Source organism: Erinaceus europaeus, chromosome 20, assembly GCF_950295315.1.
Source record: "Erinaceus europaeus chromosome 20, mEriEur2.1, whole genome shotgun sequence".
NCBI lineage: Eukaryota > Metazoa > Chordata > Mammalia > Eulipotyphla > Erinaceidae > Erinaceus > Erinaceus europaeus.
Window position 1 is genome coordinate 14,754,761 of NC_080181.1, and position 23,506 is coordinate 14,778,266.

A 23,506-nucleotide genomic window follows, 5' to 3' on the forward strand; every position below is an offset into this window, starting at 1 on the left:
TAAGGATCCCTGCTCCAGCCCCAGGCTCCCCACAGGTGGGGAGCTGCTTCACAGGCGGTGAAGCAGGTCTGCAGGTGTCTTTCTCTCCCCCTCTGTCTTCCCCCCTCTCCACTTTTCTCTGTCCTATCTAACAATGATGACATCAATAACAACAACGTAACTACAACAACAATAAAAAATCAAGGGCAACAAAAGGGAAAATAAATAAAAAATTTTAAAAGGAATTAAAAAAATCTTTAAAAGAAAGTGGAAATAGTCAATATATATTGAGAAATACTTTACTACAGTTAATAGTAACCTCACTAGAGATAGCAGTCTCTAGAAACAATATTTGTCACAGATCACCCGAACCATTATACTCAATATTTACTAAGGGGGGAGGATCAAAGGAATGGACATATGTAATATATAAAACTATAAAAATTTTGTTTCAGCAAGATAGTTCACCTGGGTAATGCGCCTGCTTTGTCATGCAAGGAAGCTTCTGGTGCCATGGTATCTTTCCCTCTCTACCTTTCTTTTTCTACCTGAAAAGGTTGTCAACAACAAAATTAATTAAAACAAAATGATATACATTCTGTAAGTATAAGTAAACTATACCTATTGTCAAATGATTGATAATCACTCTGTATTAGTACATAAGAGAGATTGCAGAGCTCTGCTCTGTTGTAGTCAGTGCAGGAATTGAACTAGGGTCTCAGCTATGCAAAACATATACTCCAAGGCTGAGCCATCATTATCATCATATCATTACCACCAGAACACCATTCAACTCTGACTTATGGTGATACTGGGGATTTATTTATTTTATTTTATTTTTACAATTTTACTTATTTATTAATGAGAAAGATAGGAGGAGAGAAAGAACCAGACATCACACTGGTACATGTGTTGCTGGGCATTGAACTCTGGACCTCATGCTTGAGAGTTTAATGATTTATCCACTGCTCCACCTCCAGGGCCACTAGTTACTGCTTTTAATATATATATATATATATATGTATATATTTTTTTCCATTTTTTATTTGTGGTTAATAGTAGGTTACCAGATTGTAAGATAACAGTGTATATTTCCACATCACACCCAGGTGGGTTCTGGGGATTGAACCTGGGACGCTCAGTCAGGAGAGTCTTTTTTGCATGGCCATTATGCTATTTCTCCATGTTATTTTATTTCCTATGATTCTTATTACTCTGTTTGAACTAAGGAGAAAAAGGACCAAAAGAACTTATCAGTAGTAAAATTGAACCCAGAAGATCCAAAGGTTCACAGTTTAATCACATCTTTTCTGGTTCTAACAAAATTGGCCCAGGCTCCAGCAGAAAAAGGGAGACTTTCAGGTGAGCTCCGAATGGAGACTGCTGGCCCCAGGAAGCAGGAGGCGGACTAACCAGAAGGGGACCTCTTACCTGATTGGCTGGAGCAACATATTTGGCTTCCTCTCATTGGTCCCGAGTTAGAAGCAGAAGCAAAAACTAGGGAAGCTGACAATCCTTGAGCGAGTCTTCCCGGGTTCTGGGGCCGCCAGCCCAGTGGCTGGGGTCTGGCTTCCTGGCCTTATAGTTAGACAGACATTGCGGGTCGGAGTTCTACTGTCAGTTGCCGTTTGTTTTCTGGTATACTCAGTCTCATCTGGGTGAGACTCAGGTTTTAATCTCCCGTTGACTGAGCTAATAGTTTTCTAGCTTCACTTTTTTTTTTTTTTTTTTTTTGGCTTTCTTGAGAACAAGACAGCACTTATACTATGTTCAGGAAGTACGGAACCATTAGGAATATGAAAAGTGCTTAATGGAACAAAAAACACAAGTAGCATTCTGGTTATAGAGTTGAAATCACTCTCGGTCTCATTTCCTCACGGAACTCTTCCTATTATAATCGACTCCTCCTCGGCGGTCTTCCCTCCCTTAGGGGAAGGCCAGGCCTCCTCCGTCCTCCCATTATTTTGACGACAGCCCTCGGAGATCTTAAGAACCGGGCTCTCCGCCTGCGTCAGCCCACACCGCAGCCCCTCTATGTCGCCGGGCCCAGTCACCCCACATGCAGCTAGCTCCTGGGCTAGCGCACCCCCTCAGTCCAGCGGCCCTACAGCACCCCCGCCCCCCACACACCCAATGCTCCCCCCGACCCCTGGTCCTCGGGGGCCGCGTTCCTCTCTCCCTCCCCCGCGGCTCTCCTTCCGGCTCCTCCGCAGGGTGCGTGCTGGCACCTCGGAGCCACTCCATCCGCGCCTCCCAGGACAGACGCTGCCCTCTGGGCCTTGCTGCAGCCTCTGCCGCCCGCGGGCCACGTCAGGTCGGCGCCCCGCACCCCCGAGTCGCGCCCGGGACTCGGTTCTCAGAGCGTGTCCCGGGTGCGGGCATCTGCAGGGCGCTCGAGGGGCTGCCCCCCGCTTTGCATTTCCCGGGGGGCAAGGGCTCGGCGGCCTCTTCCTCGCTGTCACCCCCTCATCCCCCCCCCCCAGCGGTGGAGAACTGCCGCCCTCTCGTCCCTCAGCTAGGAACTCGGTTTCCACTTTCTGCGTTTCCTCAGCCTTTCCCGGGGGGCTGGCGGGCTGCTGGAGCGGCCCTCCATTTTCTTCTCCGGAACAACCAGCGCCCCGACTCCCTCCCGCCGCCACCCAGCAGGAGAGGCCGCGATGCAGCGAGCGCGGCCCAGGCTCTCGCCATCTTACGCGGAGGAGGAGCTGCGGCCGCCGCCATGCGGGAGGGAGGGACGAAGGGCGGGGAGTGGGGAGAGCGAGGGAGGGGGCGGGCGAGCCGAGAGAGCTCGGCCCGGCGGCGACTTCGGCGGCGCCATGAGAGCGGGCAGCGGCGGAGGTAGGGCGGGCCGGCCGCGGGGCGGACGGGCGCGGGCGGCGGGGCGCAGCAGCCCCGGGAGCGGCGGGGGGCGGGCGGAAAGCCGGCGGTGGGGCCGCGGGGGGCGGGGGGCGGGGCGGGCGGAGGTTTCCGAGGAGGAAGGAGCCGCCGCCATTTTGGGAGCTTCGAGTCAACAATAAAGGACCGAGGGCGCCGAGCGGGAGTGGCCTCGGTGGTAGGACTCGGGCCCGAGCGGCGGGGAGTGGGGTGAGGCGGTGGGGTCGGGCTCAGCGGGGCCAGCCGGTTTGCGGGGGGGGTCCCCGCTGGACGCGCGTGAGTGGGGGTGGGGGGCAGGCCCGGCCAGGCGCCGGGCAGGAAGGCGGGCGTCAGCCGTCGGGCTGCGGGGATGCGGTGCGTGGCGGGTCCGGCAGCGGGATGGGGATGGGGGGCTCGTAGGCGACCAGGAAGCGCGGGACCCCAGAGGGTGGCTGGGACTTCGGGGGCTGGCGGTGGAAGTTAGAGGGTGCGCGGCGGCCCTATAGGGGGCGGCAGGGGTAGCGCCGGGAGGGCTCGGTCCTGGAGACGACCGACAGCTGCTTGGAATAAGGCCTTGGAGGTCGGCAACCTGAGGGTGATTAGACAGCCCCCGAGGCGGGGAGGAGAGGCAGGCCCTTCGGAGTGGAGGTTTTTTCCTCTTTGGGGCACTGCCCAGGGAGTCCCTATTGTTTCCTACCCGTGGAAACCGGTGCCCCTGCTCTTGTGGCGCAGATACGATGGCAGCACCCCGACCCTTTTGTGTTTACGGTCGCGGGGAGCTGACTGCAAGTGTGTGTGCGCGTATGGGGGGGTGTTGAGGGTGGGGCGAAGTGAGCAAGAAGTGATTACAGTTACGGGGCTTTAACATTTGCTTCTCCCCCCCCACACCCATCCGCGTCATTCACTTCCTTTTCCACTGCCCCTTTCCTCCTTCTTAATAAAACTGTCACTCCAACTAGCAGATCAAGCTTAAGAGAAACTCAGCGCCGCATTCGCCCACAAAAGCTCTTTTTGGAAATGACGATACTGTTTTGGGTGCGAAACTGTCAATTGCCAACTACAATCTGGGAAGTGCTGTAATGAACTGCCAGGGGCTCCTCCCCAACCAGTTTCGTTCATTTTTGAAAACGTAGAAGTCTAACCTGCACATCTGAACTAGACAGAAGTAGGGGGAGTTATTTCCTTCTGAGACATAAAGCTGCAGTGCAGGTTTTGAGTTTAATTAAGAGGAGCGGTCATCACATAGTCACATTTTGCATCTAAGGAGAGGGCTTATGTGCATGGGCAGAAATGATTATATCATTTAATCTTAAGATGCCCATCCTTTTAGTGCTTTGCAGACAAGTCTTGTGTGAGCTACATGATACTGCCAGTCATAATATGAACCTGTCAGTACAGGAAACTTAATGCTTTGAGCTGAGATTAGGTGGTTGACACCACTGTCTGCTTCTGGTTAATCAGATTCTAGTGGACTTCAAATGTTACAGCTTTGAGTTTGTGATAATCAGTCCTTTATCATAAACAAATTTGTTCTCTTTTTTTTTTTTTTTTAAGAAAAAAAAAAGCACTGCTCAACTGTTTTTACGGTTAGTGATGGGCATTAAACCTAGGATCTGGCATAAAAGTCTTGTGTAAACTGCTGTGCTGTTTTCCCTGGCCCTGTTTTTTTTTTTTTTTTTTTTTGTAGTTTGTTTTTGTTTTAAGACACCAAGGAGCATTTCAGAAAAATTAGTTTATGAAACGTCTTGAGTTTGGCAAAAATAACACCAATAAATTAGTGTGGTTTTACTAAGAAATTATACAGATATTTTTTAAAAGCCTACTAGAGGAGGCCTTTGTAAATTTAAAACTAAATTTGGAGACTGATTAAAAATGAAAGAAGTTGGACCAGGGAGATAGCACACAGATCACAGGCTCAATCCCTGGACCATCATAAACCAGAGGTGAGCAGTGCTTTCTTCTCTCTCCTCCCCTTATCTTCTTCTAGCGTTTGCCTCCTCCCCTTATGAAAATAAATAAATGAAAATCTTAAAACAACAACAAACCTACCTCCAGCAGCCAGCATTGAACTTTCAAGTATGAGGTTCCTAGTTTCATCTCTGGCACTGTATATACCAGAGTAGTGCTCTGGTTCCCTCTCTCTTCTGTTTTTCATAAGTAAGTCTTTAAAAACAACTACTATTTAAATATGAAGGAGGTTGATGAGTTCTTTCTAAAAACAGTTAGTGCTCTGGGCTTCTTGGAAAGTTTGATTAAGTTGCTTGTTTAAACTTCTATATACTTTTTTGAAATAGGCAGTCTTTAATGTTTTATCATTTTCTAATATAGGAACATTTAAAACTAGAATATGCTTGTTGGAAAAGTTTGGTTTTGGTTTTTGTTTTTTTGCCTCCAGGGTTATTGCTGGGCCTTGGTGCCAACACTACAAATCCACTGCTTCTGGAGTCCATTTTACCCATTTTGTTGCCCTTGTTGTCATTGCTGTTGTTGTTGCTGGATAGGACAGAGAGAAATCGAGAGAGGAAGGGAGATGGGGAGAGAAAGGCAGACACCTGCAGACCTGCTTCACGGCCTGTGAAGGGACCCACCTGCAGGTGGGGAGCTGGGTGGGGGCTGTAACCAGGATCCTTATGTCGGTCCTTGCGCTTGGCACCATGTGCGCTTAATGCGCTGCACTACCAACTCCCTCCCCCCCCCCCCCAGACAGAGAGTAAAGACCATAGCACCAAAGTTCCCTTCAGTGTGGAGGGAGCTGTGCTCAAACCTGAGTCTGCTTGTTGCAAAGCAGTACACAAACCAAGTGAGCTGTTTCACTGGTCCCTGGAAAGTGTTCATATTGAAATACAGTGAAACTTTTTAGTTATCAAATTTTACTAAGATAACAGATTTTTCTTGACTGTCATTCAGTTAAGATCTGTATCCTTTAACTCCATCAGTTACTGTTTTAAAGAGCAGAAGCTTAAGGCAAAAAAGAAGGTTCATTGTTCTTAATAAAGTTTAACTTCTGTAGTTGAAATTGTTAAGGACACACTATTTTCTTACTGAAAAATGTTGTCAAAGCTTATTTAACTTTTAAAAGGTTCTCAGTTGCAGTCAGAAATAGAAAAGAAAAAAAAAAGCCTTGCCTGTTCTATGTGGATTTGCATTAATTGTATGAAACTTCACTGAGTTGTAATTCATCAGGCAGAAAACTGCAAGGAAGCATTGGTCTTTGCCAACTAAGGCTAATTTAATCGTGGTTTCTTTTTCTTTTCTTGCCTTTTGCTTTCTTTTTGCCACCAGGATTATTGGTGGGCCTTGATGCCAGCACTATGAATCCATGATTCCCAGTGCCCATCCCCCCACACCTACCCCATTTTATTATGAGAGAGGGGAAGATAGATGAGAGAGAAATAGATGCCAGCAGACCTGCTTCACTACTCGTGAAACATCCCCTCCTGCAAGTAGCGTAGGGGCTTGAACCCCAGTCCTTGAGCCTGCTGCTATGTGTGCTATAATCATGGTTTCTATCTACAGCTTTAGGTTGCTTTGAACTGATAATTTCAGTTATTTGAGATAGGTCTCAGGTTTTCTTTTTGAAGCAGTTCTTTTTTCGCATTTGTTTGTTGATAGAGATGGAGGCAGAGAGTGGGAGCTACCATAGGATCAAAGCTTCCTCAGTGCAGTGGGAATGGGCTTGAACCTGTGCTGTGCTCGAGGCAAAACAGCACATTTTCCAAGTGAACTGTCTGCTGACCCCTGTGTGTTGTATATCTTGTAGTCTGACTGATTTGGTAGAAGTGCAGCTGTATTCTTCATCTTAAAAAAAAAGTATAGTTCTTTAAAAAAGGAACTGAAATTTTTTTTCTCTAACTTTCCCATGTGTGCTAATTTCACTTTTCCTCTCTTACAGATTGAAGTGATTGAATTTATATATTATAACTCAACCTTGTTAGAGGGCTTTTAAAAAACAAGCTGATTCGGTGCATGAGAGCAAGTTACTGCTGCTTACCGTTCAGACTTACAGGTGCTTGCCTGCCTTGCAATAAAGGACTCATATATTGAGCAAGACTTATATTTATCTCTTCGTTTTGGAGAGCTTAATAAACTGTTATTACAGTTTTCTCTACTGACTTTCAAAAGTTTTGAAGTTTGAAAGAGACATCTTTACAATTAATACAACATGAGCACGGCCAGAACAGAGAACCCTGTTATAATGGGTCTGTCCAGTCAAAATGGTCAGCTAAGGGGCCCTGTGAAACCAAGTGGCGGCCCTGGAGGAGGGGGCACACAGACACAGCAACAGATGAGCCAGCTGAAAAACACCAACACAATCAATAATGGCACTCAGCAACAAGCACAGAGTATGACCACCACTATTAAGTAAGTGTTAAAATGAAAAATAAGCTTTTGGGGGGGTGGTGATCCGAGGAAGTTCCTTTTTTGTTACTTTGTCATTGACTACTTTATATATGCCTTAAACCATTTGAATTGCAACTAGAGGACAGATGACTTTTGGAGTAGATAATTGTTTGCAATAGGGTAATCATATTTGTCATATTTTATATATTGTGTAGATTTTAAAACCTTTCAGGATTTACCAATAGCAATATTGGTAAAGAAATTTCTCAATTTGTTGTAAATGAATGAAGTTACCAGATTCATCCTGTGTTCACTGGTATGTTTTCTTTAGTGTTACACCCTATGCTAGTTTAAATGAACCAACATTCATTTTATTTTTTATTTGATTATCACTCGTGGCACATGAAATTCTGAGGGTCAACTCAGGACATCAAGCTTGAGAGTCCAATGTACCACCTCTTAGGCCACCAATTTCAATTTTAAATTCAAAGACTTGCCAACCTTCTGATATGAATCACACTCAGAAAAATTTCCTGTAACTTTAATTCTTAGCTTAAGGAACCTTGCTTTTATACTTAAATAAGTAAATATATTTATATATGATGGGGCCAGGTGGTGGCACACCTGGTTAAGTGCACAGACCATAGTGGACAAGGACCCAGGTTCAAGCTTCTGGTCCCCACCTGCAGGGGGAAAGCTTTATGAGTGGTGAAGTAGCGTTGCAGGTGTCTCTGTCTCTCATCTGGGCAGGTGCCTGCTTTGTGATCAGAGTGATCCATGTTCAAAGACCCCACCGTGGGTGGTGGGGGATACACCTGGTTAAGCACACATAGTACTAAGCACAAGTACCCGCACAAAGATCCTGTTTTGAGCCCCAGCTCCCCACCTAGCACTGAAGTAGGTCTGCAGTTGTCTCTTTCTCCCACTGTCTCCCCCTCCCATCTCAATTTCTCTCTGTCCTACCCAATAAAATGGAAAAAAATGGCTGCCAGGAGCAGTGGAATTGTAGTACCAGCACCCAGTGATAATCCTGGAGGCAAAAAGAAAAAAGACTTTACCATAGTTCCCCACTGTACTAGGGGAAGCTTTGGTACTGTGGTGTATCTCCCTTTCTGTATGAAAAAGTCAGCCTGGGATGGTGATGCCCTGCCATGTACTATGTAAATTAAATGCAAAAATAAGTGTTCTCCTTTTATACACAATGCAGTAACAAGCACTGCATTTCATAGGAATCAGAAAATTGAACTTTTTGGAACCTCTCATCTCTTCAGAAGTCCCAGTCCCTGTATTTTATTTATACCTCCAGAGTTCTGTATCCTATCCTCCCTATTGGAAGTTTCCCTATTTTTTTTTATCCCTCTGGGAGTATGGACCAAAGATCTTTATGGGCTGCAGAAGGTGGAAGGTCTTGCTTCTGTAATTGCTTCTCTGCTAGATATGGGTATTGACAGGTCTGTTCATACTCCCAACCTGTTTGTGTCTTTTCCTATTATTTTTAAAGTAAATCTTTTAGTTATTATAAACAAAATGTTTTCTTTTAAAAATATTTTTATTTATTATTGCATAGAGAGAGAAAAATTGAGGAGGGGAGACAGATACCTGTAGCCCTGCTTTCAGCACTTGTGAAGGTTTCCCCCTGCAGGTGGGGACCAAGGGCTTGAGCCAGGGTCCTTGCACACTGTAACATGTGCACTTAGCCAGGTGTGCCACCACCTGGCCCCCATAAAATGTTTTCTAAAGTATTTGTCTTAACAAAATATGAAATAGGCTAGCAAAATTAAAGCTATTTTTAAAGATTTTACTTGTATGGGTGGGAAAGAGCCCAGAGCACTATTCAATTCTGATGTATATAGTATCAAGGATTGAAACTTCGCCGCTGGGCTATCTCCCCATCCTGTTTTTATTCTTAAGGACAGAAACAAAGCTGTCTTATTATATGATAGTATTTTATACCTGAATTCTGATTTGAAACAGATTTTTACATTTTCTTGTTTCTTGTTTTACTTAATAATTAAGTTTCTTTTCAGATGTTATCAACTCTTCAAATCTGTTTGTGTCTCTTCCTTGAGGATTTCAATGTCTGTGGCTTATTTTTTCATTTAAAAAGTTGGTTTGGGGCTGGGGAGATAAAATAATGGTTGTGCACTAACACTTTCTCATGCCTGAGGCTCTGATCTCCCAGGTTCAGTCCCCAGCACCACCATAAGCCAGAGCTGAGCAATACTCTGGTTGAAAATTTTGTTTTTTCCCTAGGTGCATAAAAACAAGTTACTGCTGCTTACCTTTTCAGAGACAAGTACAGATTTTTCATTGTATCTTACATATTTTTATTTTTATTCATTGAAATTCACTTGTTGAATTTGATGCTTGGCAAGCTAGCTCAGAAACTTGGTATAGATTGAAGTGAAAGACTTGTTAGTATCTATGGAATTTGTAGCAAATAGCTGTTTTAGAAAATTTTATATTATGGAGGACCTAACCTATAAATACTTAATTTGGCTAGTCTTTAAAAATCTATAATTTGGGGGAGTCAGGCGGTGGCGCAGCCCGTGAAACACACATGGCGGGAAGCACAAGGACCAGCATAATGATCCCGGTTCCAGCCCCTGGCTCTCCTGTTGCAGGGGAGTCGCTTCACAGGCGGTCTATCTTTCTCTCCCCCTCTCTGTCTTCCCCTCCTGTCTCCATTTCTGTCTGGCCTATCTAACAACAATGACATCAATAACAACAACAATAACAACAAAAAACAAGGGAGTCGGGCGGTAGCGCAGCAGCAGGTTAAGCGCACATGGGCAAAGTGCAAGGACTGGAGTAAGGATCCGGATTTGAGCCCCTGGCTCCCCACCTTAAGGGGAGTTGCTTTACAGGTGGTGAAGCAGGTCTACAGGTGTCTATCTTTCCTCTCCCCTTCTCTGTCTTCCCCTCCTCTCTCCATTTCTCTGTGCTATCTAACAACGACGACATTAATAACAACAATAACTACAACAATAAAAAAAACCCCGGGGGTCGGGCGGTAGTGCAGCGGGTTAAACGCACACGGCTCAAAGTGCAAGGACTGACAGGAGGATCCCGGTTCAAGCCCCTGGCTTCCCACCTGCAGGAGGGTGGCTTCACAGGTGGTGAAGCAGGTCTGCAGGTGTCTTTCTCTCCCCCCTCAGTCTCCCCTCCTCTCTCCATTTTTCTCTGTCCTATCTAACAATGACAACAATAACAATAACTACAACAATAAAACAAAGGCAGCAAAAGGGAATAAATAATTTTTTTTTAATACAAATAAAAGTCTGTTATTTGGTATATTGCACCAAAGTAAAAGACTCAGGTGGGTGGGTTGGGGAGTTCAGGTTCTGGAAAAGGATGGCAGAGGACCTAGTGGGGGTTGTATTGTTATGCAGAAAAATGAGAAGTGTTATGTATGTACAGACTATTGCATTTACTGTCAACTGAAACATTAATCCCCCAATAAAGAAACTGGTGATGGGAGAAAAAATAAAAATAGATTATTTTTTTAAAGAAGCTTGTTATTATTTTTTAGTATTTTTATTTATTATTGGATAGAGACAGAAATTGAGAGAGGAAGAGGAGAGAGCAGGAGAGACACAGACTCCTGCAGCCTTGCTTGTAAAGCAAGTTTGTGAAGCTTTTCCCCTGCAGGTGAGGGACCAAGGGCTTGAACCTAGGTCCTTACACACTGTAGAGTAAGTGCTTAACCCAGGCGTGCCACCACCTGACCCCTCTTCTTATTTTTTTAAATTTTATTTTTAACAAAGAACTGCTCAGTTCTAGCTTATAATGGTGCAGAGAATTAAACCTGGTAGGCATTTAAGTCTTTTTTGGATAGCCATTATCTAGCTCTCAGCCATACTAGGTCAATTCTTGATGTTCTAGGAGCTCTGATTCTTATCTAAGAATTCGTAAGTGATTGCTGAAATGAGCACTTTTAAATTTGAAATCAGTGTCTGTTTTATATTAAGTACTTTGGATTTTGTTTGGTGGTTTCAAGTATGCCCAGTGAAAAAGATTTAAAGAGATCATCAATAACAGCTAGTACTGAGTTCTTATTTTGCCAGGCACTTGTGCTGGGTGCTTTGCTTAAAAAAAAAAAAAAAAAACTTATTTCATATAAATTCTTTTTTTTGGGGGGGTGGGGGGGGTAAAGTGGTGGCGCACCTGGTTTTGCGCACATGTTACAGTGCACAAGGACCTGGGTTCGAGCTCCCAGCCCCACCTGCAGGGGGAAAGCTTCACAAGTGGTGAAGCAGGGCTGCAGGTGTCTCTGTCTCTCTCCCTCTTTATCACCCCCTTCCCTCTTGATTTCTGGCTGTCTCTATCCAAATAAATAAAAGTTTGTTTTTTTTTTATTTTTTTCCTGCCCCCAAAGTCAGGTTTTTTTTTTTTTTTTTTTTGTCTCCAGGGTTATTGGTGCCTGCACTACGAATCCACTGCTCCTGGAGGCCATTTTTCCCATTTTGTTGCCCTTGTTGCGCTTGTTGTAGTTGTTACTGTTATTGTTGTCATTCATATAAATTCTTAAGCCATTTTATCTGAGAGAATGAAAGCTTTGAAAAATTACTGCTGCAAGTCCTAGGATTGATAATAGATTTAGTGCTTAAAGTGAAACTTTACAAACTCACATGCCTACTTGGAGACTACAAAGTGATAGGGTACTTAACCTATTTAAAAGGGTAACCTACTTGATTTTATTATTTTTTATATATTTTACTTAGTATTTTTAATGAAGGAGAGATGGAGAGAGACATAGACACCAGAGCACTACTGAGTTCTGGCTTAAGGTGGTGCTGGGGATTGAACCTGGGAGCTTGGAGCTCTTTTCATATGTAGGCAGAGAGAGTGAAAGTGGCCACTGCACTGAAACTTCTTCCAATGTGCTAGGGGCTGGGCTTGAACTGGTGGTATTGCACCACCAGTTATATAGCAGAGCTGCTCACTGTCCCAAGTGAGCTAATTTCATCAGCCCCCCCCCCCATCAGAACACTACTAAACTCTGACTTCTGGTGGTGCTGTGGATTGAACTTGGGGTCTCAGTGTCTCAGAAATGAATATTTTTGTTTGTTTTGTTTTTGCTTAACCATTATATTATCTTCCTAGCTCCTCCCTTAGTTCTTGATTTAAAAATTTTTATTCTCTTTAGATTATTGTTCTTTGTAAAAAAGTTTTTTTTTAACTTTTTGTTTACTTATTTATTCGATAGAGACAGTCAGAAATCAAGAGGGAAGGAGAAGAGAGACAAAAGAGACACCTGTAGCCCTGCTTCACCACTTGCAAAGCTTTGCCCCTGCAGGTGAGGACCAGGGGCTTGAACCCAGATCCTGTGCATTGTAATATGTGCGCTCAACCAGGTGCACCACCACCTGTCCCCTGTAAAAAGGTTTTCTAAAGTTGTTTTTATCTTACTGTATTCTTAAGTACATGACAACATATTAGACTTAGTGTGGTTTTTAGAATTTAACTAATTTAGATGAATCATTTTTATTAAGAACTATGAATTTTGATACTTCAATTTGACTGTATTCTCTTTAGACCTGGTGATGACTGGAAAAAGACTTTAAAACTCCCTCCAAAGGATCTAAGAATCAAAACTTCGGTAAGTTGGTTATAAAACTTCAGTGGAAAGATAGTACATACATTAAAAGTGTAGTTGTTAATTATAACCATCGGCACTATGTGATTACTCGTAAGTAGATTGGAATAATTCAAATAGTATTAATATATGATGAATTGCTAAAATTTTCTACTATTCTTTAGAGGAATTACATTAATATATTGTAACCCTGTCACACACCTGTGTAAGTTACTTTTGGGATACATTTTTTTAATTTTAAGGCATTTCCGTAAAACTCTATTGCTCCCAGCAGTACTGTAAGATTCAGGTTAGTTATTTGCAAATGGGAAACCACAGAACAAGAACTTAGCTCTTTTAGCCCAGTGTTCTTAACCTATGGTGATTTTTGTCCCCACCAGGCCTGATGGTGAAAACAGTTTTTGGTTATCTGTGGTGGGGGTGTGATGCAGTGGGTAGACCTTTACAGCAAAGAGTGGTAGAATTAGGGTTAGAAATCTCATTTTTGGGAGTTGGGCGGTAGCGCAATGGGTTAAGCACACGTGGCACAAAGCCCAAGGACCTGCGTAAGGATCCTGGTTCGAGCCCCCGGCTTCCCACCTGCAGGGGAGTCGCTTCACAGGCAGTGAAGCAGGTCTGCAGGTGTCTGTCTTTCTCTCCCTCTCTCTCTCTCTTCCCCTCCTCTCTCCATTTCTCTCTGTCCTAACAACGATGACATCAGCAACTACAACAATGAAAAACAAAAGGGAAAATAAATACAAAAAAAGAAATAAATCTCATTTTTAAATTTTTCAATTCAGGGCCTTTTCATGAAACCTAGGTTTATTTTATTTTTTAATTTGTTTTGTGTTGTTATTGCCACCAGAGTTATTGCTGGGGCTTAGTGCCTGCATGACAAATCCACTGTTTGTGGAGATCTTTCTTGCCTTTCTTCCTCTCCCTCTCCCTTTCTCTCTCACAGAAACATGAACATTGAGAGGGGAGTGGGGAGATAGAGGGAGAGAGGGGAAGGGAGAGAGGAGAGGGAGAGGTCTACAGCGCTACTTCACCATTCCTGAAGCATCTCCCCTGCAGGTAGGGTCCTTGTGTGTGGTATTGTGTATACTCTGCCAGGTATGCTGCCATCCTGCCCTGAGACATAGCTTTGAAATTACTTGTGTATGTTAAGAGAGTAGTTATTCTTCAGGAGTAATTGAGATGAGCATCAAGGTAGAAAACTCTATATGTTTGTTTTGTGTTCCCCCCCCCCCCGCATTTATGTTTTAAATGTGTTAAATAAAAAAATCAGTCTCAAACTTGAAAAAATGTGAGACCAGAGCACACTCCACTTTAGTCTATGTGGTGCTGGGCAATAAACATAGAGCTTCATATATGCAGGTCCTGCCCTCTGCCCTCAAAAAAAAAAGTGTGACAACAACCAAAAATCACAGTTATATTGTTGTTTGATTAGGATGTGACCTCCACGAAAGGAAATGAGTTTGAAGATTACTGTTTGAAACGGGAGTTACTAATGGGAATTTTTGAAATGGGCTGGGAAAAGCCATCTCCTATTCAGGTATGTTTTGCTTTTTTACCAGTCATATAATGAATCAAGCTTTACTTTGTAAGGGAGGGGTACAGGGAGTAAACCTAGTCCCTTGTACATGCAAAATGTGTTCTAACACTGAGATTAGCATTCCCAGTCTCATCTTTCTTTTTAAAGTTTACCTTGACTATTACACTTTCTGTGTTGTTAAAGCATCTCCATATTTAACCATTTCAGCCAACTTGACTTCTGGCTTTTTCTGTTTAGTAAATAAATATTACAAGTAATCCCCTTTGGAGGTTGTTCTTTTTTGGGGGAGGGGGGGTGAGATGTATAAACAACAGTTGTGAAATGTCAAAGCACTGAATAAATATGGAACGTTGGTTTGGTTATCTAAGGCCATTATGCAGATTGCTTTTTTTTTTTTTTTTTTTTTGCATCAGAACATTGCTTAGTACTAGCTTATGGTACTTGTTTTGCTTCAGAATCTATGGAAAATACAAGTTAATATGTTTTCTTAGACTCATTCAGTATAAAAAACTAAAGTATTAGGATTTTTGAGTCAAAAACAAGTTCAAAAATCCTCTAGTAAAAAAAAGTTTATTGCCTACTTGCCTTCTACTGTTCATTCTGCCATTATCAACCTTTTCTTTATTTGCCTTTCCCACATCTTGTTATGCTTCTATTATCTTCTCTAGAATTTGGTTTTATCCAGGCATCAACCTTCTCCCTTATAAAAGCTTTTTTCCTCAGTCTTCTATGTTTTTAGAGATGGAACTCAGTTGCATTTGGGTTATAGCATGAATTGGGTAAAAATGACACTAAAAATTACATGCTCCCCCCAGAAAAACATTTTACATTGACAGTGTAGGAACCATATGTACTACAAATTACTTGGAAATGTCTTTCTTTAGTGCAGCCATTGGTGACGAGTTCTATTCTGAGTGTTGTGACCAGTACCATAAGTATGCCATTCTAAAAGCATAGGTTCTGTTTGTTTTTGGAGGACCTAAAAATTAACTGTTTTTACTCTGCTTTGCATTGTGAAACTATTTTAATTTATGATGATTGAGTGGTGACATATCTTACTGCTTTCAAACCTTAGGTACATCTTTAATATTTTTATCTGTTCATTCAATATTTATTAGATAGAAACAAATCAAGAGGGAAGGAGGAGATAAAGACGACCATGGGACCAGATAGTGGCATACCTGCCTAAGCTCAAACTTTACAGTGCGCAAGGACCCAGGTTCAAGCCCTGAGTCCCCACCTGCAGGGGGAAAGCTTCACAAGTGGTGACATAGGGCTGCAGGTATCTCTCTCTCTTTCTCCCTCTCTACCTCCCCCTCTCTGTTTTTATCTCTCTCTTTTTTTTTAGAGACATAAATTGAGAGAGAGACAGACATCTGTGCCGCCCTGCTTTACTTGTGAAGTTTTCCCCTGCAGGTGGGGACCAGGTTCTTGAACCTGGTTCCTTGTGCACTGTAATGTGTGTACTTAACCACATGCACCACCAGCTGCCCCATCTCAATTTCTCCAATAGTAGTTTTTAAAAATACTAGTTCAAATAAAATTTTTAAAAAAGAAAGAAAAGACAGCTACTGCACTGAGTCACTGTTTGTGAAGCTTTCCACCTACAGGTAAGGTCTAGAAACTGGAGCCTGGGTCCTGGCATATTGTAATGTGCACTCAACCAAATGTGCCAGTACCTGGCTGCCAGGTACAACTTCTGAAGCCTCATAAGATGCTGCTAAAATAGCAGGTAGTCCATTGTTGAGCACAGCATAGGAGTTCCTTGTTATTGGCAACAGAATTTAATGCCAGATCAAGAATATTTTGATTATTTTATGAATTAGCTTTGCTAGTCAGGTTAAATTATTATTAGTAAATCTTAAAATTTAATCGTTTTGAAGCCAAGTGGTGGTACACCTGGTAAAGCACATTATTAAACCGTATACTGTAACAAGACCCATGTTTAACCCCTGGTTACCGTCTGCAGTGGGGAAGCTTCACAAATAGTCACAGTGCTGTAGTTTCCTATTTTCTCCTTTATTTCTTTTTCCCCTCTTAATTTCTCTGTCTCTACAAAATAAATAAGTTATAAATAATTGTTTGGGCAAGGATAGATAGCATAATGGCTATGCAAAGAAACTCATGCCTGAGCCTCCAAAAGCCCAGATTCAATTCTCTGCACCACTATAAGCTAGAACTGAACAGTGCTCTGGTTTAAAATAATAATAGTAATAAATAGTTTTTATTAATAAATTGCAACATTTTTTCCTTTATTTAAAGATTTACTTATTTTGAGAGAAATCAAATTTGTGCTTTGATCATATGCAGGGGCCCAGGGTGGAACGTAGGACCTCAGGCTTACAAAACAAACAAACAAACAAACTTTTTTCCCCTCCTCCACAGAAATTATAGCATATTTAACTCTTTTTAAAAATCATTCTTCCTGGGGGCAGGGTGGTGTAGTGGGTTAAGCGCACATGGCATGAAGTGCAGGGACTGGTATAAGGATCCTGGTTCGAGCCCCCAGCTCCCCACCTACAGAGAGGTCACTTCACAAGCTGTGAAGCAGGTCTGCAGGTGTCTTGTCTTTCTCTTCCCCTTTCTGTCTTCCCTTCCTCTCTCAATTTTTCTCTGTCCTATCCAACAACAGCAGCAGCAGCAATGATAACAAGGGCAACCAAAAAAGAAAAATGGAAGAAATGGCCACTAGGAGCAGTAGTACAGCCACCGAGCCCAGGCGATAACCCTAGAAGCAAAAAAAAAAAAAAAAAAAAAAAAATTCTTCCTCTTGCTAACTTAATTTTCTTTTTTGCTAACTAAATTTTATTATAGCTTAAAATATTTGTTTTTCTAAATTCTGGGTTTTTTTTTTAAGACTTTTTCCTTTTTAAAAAAAATTATTTATTAATGAGAAAGGTAGAGAAAGAACCAGACATCTTTTCGGTACATGTGCTGCCAGGGATCAAATTCAGGACCTCATGCTTGATAGTCTTAACACCTTATCCACTGTGCCACCTCCTGAACCACAGTCTTTTTTTTTTTTTTTAATTTCATTTATTTTCCCTTTTGTTCCCCTTGTTTTTATTGTTGTTATAGTTGTTGTTAATGATGTCATCATTGTTGGATAGGACAGAGAGAAATGGAGAGAGGAGGGGAAAACGGGGAGAGAAAGACACCTGCAGACCTGCTTCACCGCCTGTGAAGCGACTCCCCTGCAGGTGGGGAGCTGGAGGCTGGAACCGGGATCCTTAGGCCGGTCCCTGTGCTTTGTGCTACTTGTACTGTTAATTGCGCTACCACCCAATTCCCTTTTTTTAAATGGGTTTATTCCTTAAGTTAGTAAAAGTATTTTTTAATATTTTTATTTATTTTATTTTAATGAGAAAGAGTAGATACAGAGGGAAGGATACTGAGAAAGAGAAAGACCAGAACAATGCTCAGTTCTGGCTTATGGTGGTGCTGGGGATTGAACCTGGGAAACCAGAGCCTCGAGCTTGAAAGGCTTTTGCATAACCACTGTGCTGTTTCCCCAGCCCATGATAGTATTTTTGAAATTACCTTAGTTTCTCTTTTCTCTGAGTAGCAGTCAGTAGTTGTAAGAATCATTGCTACCTCCCCCATAGTACATTTTTTTCTCTGAAATAATATTTTCTCAACTCAGTTACTCCTAAGAAGTAAAAAGAAGCAGCTACTTCAAAAGCATTTAGTTGGCCAATTTTGAGCTTTTTGAAAGTTCCACACCTTTGTATAAATGCCTTTCAATACTAAGAAATGGAAATAAATATCCTTTCTTGACTTTAGGCCAAAGAAATCAACTTGGGCTAACTTGAGCAAAATGGCATTTTTTAACTTATCAGGAGTTCAGAAGATTTAGGAGAGATCTGGAGAAATACATTTGGAATTGGTCAAGAAGTGAGGCAGCTCAGAAACACATAGGAAGCTGTAAATTGCACTAGGATGCACGACTATACTAAGCACTAGAAGGGAACATTCAGCTTACCTGTCAGTTTGACATGATTAAGAGAATTAACTAGACGATCCACTGGGGTTGGGGAGATGCAGCTCCTCAGAAGGAATTTAGTTTGCTACTAGGAAAGGGAAGTAGGTTGTAGAAAAACTGAAATACAGTAAATACACTTCAGTCCCTAGAACTTTATAATGCTGGAGTGGGAGACATGCAGCTGATAGGTCATAGATCATTTGTGCAACTAGAATTTTTTTCATAGCAACATTTTAAGTAAATAAGTCTGTATTGCCTGAAAATATTATAAATATTCCAGATGGCCTTTGGCAGGAAAAAAGATAGTCACCTCTGCTAAGGTAGTGTCCCTGTTTAAGTGCCCCTGCTCCCCACCTGTAGGTCTGTTTACCTCTCAGTTTCTCTCAATTTCTCTTTGCCCTTTCAAAGCAAAATAGAAAGACCAAAAAGGGGCAGTTGGGAATGGCTGGCTGGAGCAGTGCTAGCAACTGAGCTCCAGCAATAACCCTGAAGGCAAAAAAAAAAAAAAAAAAGATATGGACTTGAAGATCTGAGATTATCAGGCTCGTATCTAAGGTGGAGTATTTTTTTTTTATTATTATTATTAGAATGGTCTGGGAGGTAGTGCAGTGAATAAGGCATTGTACTTTTCAAGCACGAGGTTCTGAGCTCAATCCCCAGCAGCACATGTATCAGAGTGATATCTGATTCTTTTTTTCTTTTTTTTTTTAATATTTATTTTATTTATTTATTCCCTTTTGTTGCCCTTGTTTTATTGTTGTAGTTATTATTGTTGTCGTTGTTGGATAGGACAGAGAGAAATGGAGAGAGGAGGGGAAGACAGAGAGGAGGAGAGAAGGATAGACACCTACACACCTGCTTCACCGCCTATGAAGCGACTCCCCTGCAGGTGGGGATCCGGGGTTTGAACCGGGATCCTTATGCCGGTCCTTGTGCTTTGCACCACCTGCGCTTAACCCACTGCACTACAGCCCGATTCCCTGTGATATCTGATTCTTTCTTTTTTTCTCTCTTACTAAATTTCTCATTAATAGTCTTTTTTAAAAAAATTTTTTATTAGGATAAGTTATATGTAATTCACACACTTAAAACATGCAATGGCATATGTATTTACAGATATTTTTAAGGTGTATCTTTATGGAAGAAACCATGGCACTACTCTGGCATACGTGGGTTCAAATCCTTACATACGTTGAAGTCTTGTTTATGTGTTGGTCCAGATTCCTCTTTTTTGCCTCTACTTACCTTCTGTTAATAGATATATACTGCCATCCAGACATACTCATGCACAGCTTTTACTGCATTGAGATACAATGTAATAGGTATTCTCTGATCACTTCTGTCAAGTATAGGTTGATGGTGGTGTTGGCGGGTCTTTATGTGCAAAATCCTTATAATAGACACTTTTAAAGCAATACCAAAGAGATGTACCCCAGGGTATTTTAGAGAAGAATTTACTCATGGATTATGCTTATTCTCAAGTAATTTACATTACACTGCCTTGTCTCTTTCAGGAGGAAAGCATTCCCATTGCTTTATCCGGTAGGGATATTTTAGCTAGAGCAAAAAATGGAACAGGCAAGAGTGGTGCCTACCTCATTCCCTTACTTGAACGGCTAGACCTGAAGAAGGATAATATACAAGGTTAGTTTTTTGTTGTTGTTGTTGTTGTTAGTAGTTTCTTTCCTTTTTTTTTTTCCCCCCACCAGAGCACTGCTCAGCTCTGGTTTATGGTGATACAGGGGATTGAACCTGGCACTTTGGAGCCTTAGACACAGAGTCTCTGCATAACTATTATGCTATCTACTCCCACTATTAGTAGTTTCTTTAAACTAAAAATGGTTGTTTGAAAACCTTTTTGCTCTTCTTATTATCAGAATTTACATTATTTGGAAATGTATTTTTTGTGTTCTTTGAAATTGTTATTTGATATGGACAGACAGAAATTGGGGAGTGGAGAGGGAGAAAAGAGACGCACACAGCACCTATTTGCCACTTGTGAAACTTCCCCCTACACATCGGGCCAGGGTTTAAAAATCCTTGTGGCCAGGTAGTAGTAGCATGTTGGGATAAGTGCACATAGTGTGAAGTGCAAGGATCCTGGTTTGAGACCCTGGTTCCCCACCTGTGGGGGTTGGGGTGGGGTGGGGGTGTCACCTCACAAGCGGTGAAGCAGAACTGCAGGTGTCTTTCACTGCCCCATCTTTTTCAATTTCTCTTTGTCCTATCCAACAACAGCAGCAGCAATAACAATAATAATGGCAATAGCAGCAACAATGGGGCGGGGGGAAAGATGGCCTCCAGGAGCAGTGGCTTTGTAGTGCAGGCACTGAGCTCCAGCGATAACCCTAGAGACAAAAAAAAAAAAAAAGTCCTTGTGTATGGTGTCAGATGCATCCCACCAAGTGGACCACCACCTTTTTCATGGTTTTTGGCCTAGTTGTTTTATAAAAACGAATTCTAACTTTTTAAAGAGATTTCTTCTTTTTAGAATGTTTACATATTACAAAATTATGACTACATTCCAGTGAGATAGGCAAAATAAAGGTGTTTCTGCTCTGAAGCCAAGATCATGAGAGGATAAGTCCCCTTAACTTTGATAGTTACAAACTATGGAACTGAATTGCTTTGTATAGCAGCTATCAGTAATGTTCATTGTAAAAACATGAGTTTTAAAAGCTCTTATTTTAGAATTTTAAGAACTTGGGCAGTAGTGAAGAAAAGTTTTCTCTAGCTAGCAGAATTAAGTCTTCACCTCAAACTTTTCCTTAAATATTCAGCATTTTTAATCTGTTGATTCCTCCATCTTCTTTTCTTTTCTTTTTTTTATTTTTTTTTATTTAAGAAAGGATAAATTAACAAAACCATAGGGTAGGAGGGGTACAACTCCACACAATTCCCACCACCCAATCTCCATAACCCACCCCCTCCCATGATAGCTTTCCCATTCTCTAGCCCTCTGGGAGTATAGACCCAGGGTCATTGAGGGTTGCAGAAGGTAGAAGGTCTGGCTTCTGTAATTGCTTCCCTGCTGAACATGGGCATTGACTGGTCGGTCCATACTCCCAGTCTGCCTCTCTCTTTCCCTAGTAGGGTGTGTCTCTGGGGAAGCTGAGCTCCAGGACACATTGGTGGGGTCTTCAATCCAGGGAAGCTTGGCCAGCATCCTGGTGGCATCTGGAACCTGGTGATTGAAAAGAGAGTTAACATACGAAGCCAAACAAATTGTTGAGCAATCATGGACCCAAAGCTTGGAATAGTAGAGAGGAAGTGTTAGGGAGGTACTCACTGCAAACTCTAGTGTACTTCTGCTTTCAGGTATATATTTTGCAGTAGTTTATGGATACGTGTGAACATAAGCTCTCTCTCACAGAAACTGGTGTATATCTAGGTTTTGGGACTTTGTTAGAAAGTGAACCACCTGAGATGAAATTAGAGTGTACTATAAAAGGAAAGGTCTCACCCGAGTAATGAAGCTGAAGGGTTGTCATTCCACACGTGAAGTCTCTGGACACAGTCTGAGGTGAAGCATGTTGAGGTGGCAATCGTTGCGTTGGTTAGGTTGTGGTCGGCGGATGCAATATTATTTGATATGGATTGGGAGAGGCATACGGGAAAGTGGGCCCTATCCAAGGGTTCCAGGACTGGGGGAAGTAGGGGCTCTATAGTGGAGATGTGAGGTTCCTGCTGTCTTAGGGTTCAAAAAGACAATCGATAGTTAATGTTATCATCACATTATTTGGTAAGTGGGTTAACTTTGAAAAGTCCTTTTGTTATGGTTTGCTGTACAGTACCCAGTACCTTGTATATAGCTGTGCTATTGGATGCTTCTAATCTACTTGGTCTAGGCTTTTGAGAGAGTCTGCATATCAAATACACAGCCTATATATTAAAAAGATTCAGTTTGTGTTTTGAAAAACTTTGAGACATACAATTGATTTTCCCCCTCTCATATTAATTAACTAGTGATTTATATGTCTACATTTTGCTAGGAGTGTACAAACACCATTCCCACCACCAAAAGACTGTGACCCATCCCTCCCACCCACTCCCACCCCCCACCGGCCCAGGAAGCTGCATGTCTACCCCTCACCACAGGGCTTTTACTTTGGTGCCCTACTTTACTTATTTTCATACATGCTGGACAGCAAGTGTTTTGACTCATAAAACTTGGAATATTAAGTTAATAAATTTTGATGTGGGGCTGGGCATCAGACTGAATCTGGTAAGATTGCACACGCTACTATGTGTGAGGCCAGGTTTTGTGAAGTCCCATCCCAACTTGCCAGGGTAGGGAAGCTTCAGGAATGACAGAGCAGTGGTATAGGTGTCTCTCTTTCTCCTTTATTTCTTAGTCTCTACAAGAAAAGGATGAAGAGAAAATAGTTGCTGGCAAAAGTAGAGTCTTCATGCAGGCACTGAGCCCAATGAATGACTCTGATGTGCCCTTCCTCTAAAAATATTAAGCTAATGGTTGCCAACTCAAAGAACCTTTTAAAACTTTTGTAAGCTAGCATTATTGTCGGGTGGAAGGGTCCTAAATCTGGAGCACTTTTTTTTTTTTTTGCCTCCAGGGTTATTGCTGGGGCATGGTGTCAGCATTACGAATTAACTGCTCCTGGTGGCCATTTTTCATTTTTTTAATTTTATTTTATTGGATTGGACAGAGATAAATTGGGAGGGGGAGATAGAGAGGGAGAAAGACACCTGCAGACCTGCTCTAGCGCTTGTGAAGCATCCCCCCTACAGGTGCGAGGGGGGGCTCAAACCAGGATCCTTGCATCCTTGTGCTTTGTACTATGTGCACTTAACTTGGTGTGCCCAGCCCCCTATAAGTTTTGTTTGTTTGTTTGTTTGTTTTTTAAGGTTTACTTATTTGGCTTTTAAAAATGATTTTTTTTTTTCTTTACTGAAGCTAAGAGGAGAGAGTGGAGAGAAACATGCAGCACTATTCCGCCACTCTGAATCTCTCCCCCAGGGTTTGAACTTAATCATGAGCATGGTAATGTGTGTACCACATTCAGGCCCCCCAAAATAGAATCAAACCTATTGTGATTCTAGTTTATAATATGTCTAAGTATCTATATTGAAGGGACAATGGGTAAATTTTGGGCTGGGGTAAATAGCACAATGATTACGCAATGATCATTCAAGCCTAAGGTTTTGAAGTCATAGCTTCAGTCCTCTGCCCCAAAAATAAGCCAGAGCTGAGCAGTTC

General features: G+C 42.2%; 3 protein-coding genes across 6 annotated transcripts in view; 2 read left to right on the forward strand and 1 right to left on the reverse strand.

The window, feature by feature from the left end:
- CXCR5 (C-X-C motif chemokine receptor 5) overlaps positions 1-2,665 on the reverse strand; it is an 88,198-nt gene extending 85,533 nt beyond the window's left edge. For both annotated transcript variants that reach the window (XR_009546755.1, XR_009546754.1), the window contains exon 1: positions 1,411-2,665. The gene's annotated coding sequence lies outside the window, so the exon portion shown is untranslated. The remainder of the gene's footprint in view (positions 1-1,410) is intronic.
- Positions 1-23,506, forward strand: part of RPS25 (ribosomal protein S25) — a 303,551-nt gene that overhangs the window by 206,311 nt on the left and 73,734 nt on the right. The window lies entirely within an intron of this gene.
- Positions 2,746-23,506, forward strand: part of DDX6 (DEAD-box helicase 6) — a 35,987-nt gene continuing 15,226 nt past the window's right edge. Inside the window, exons 1-5 of one of the 3 annotated variants that reach the window (XM_060179931.1) lie at positions 2,746-2,817; positions 6,725-7,194; positions 12,712-12,775; positions 14,202-14,306; positions 19,803-19,932. In XM_060179931.1, coding sequence (XP_060035914.1) covers positions 6,995-7,194; positions 12,712-12,775; positions 14,202-14,306; positions 19,803-19,932 — 499 coding nt within the window. In that variant the 5' untranslated portion in view covers positions 2,746-2,817; positions 6,725-6,994. Of the gene's footprint in view, positions 2,818-2,925; positions 3,064-6,724; positions 7,195-12,711; positions 12,776-14,201; positions 14,307-19,802; positions 19,933-23,506 lie in introns of those variants that run through there. The other 2 variants (XM_060179930.1, XM_007523603.3) reach the window with 2 other exon arrangements.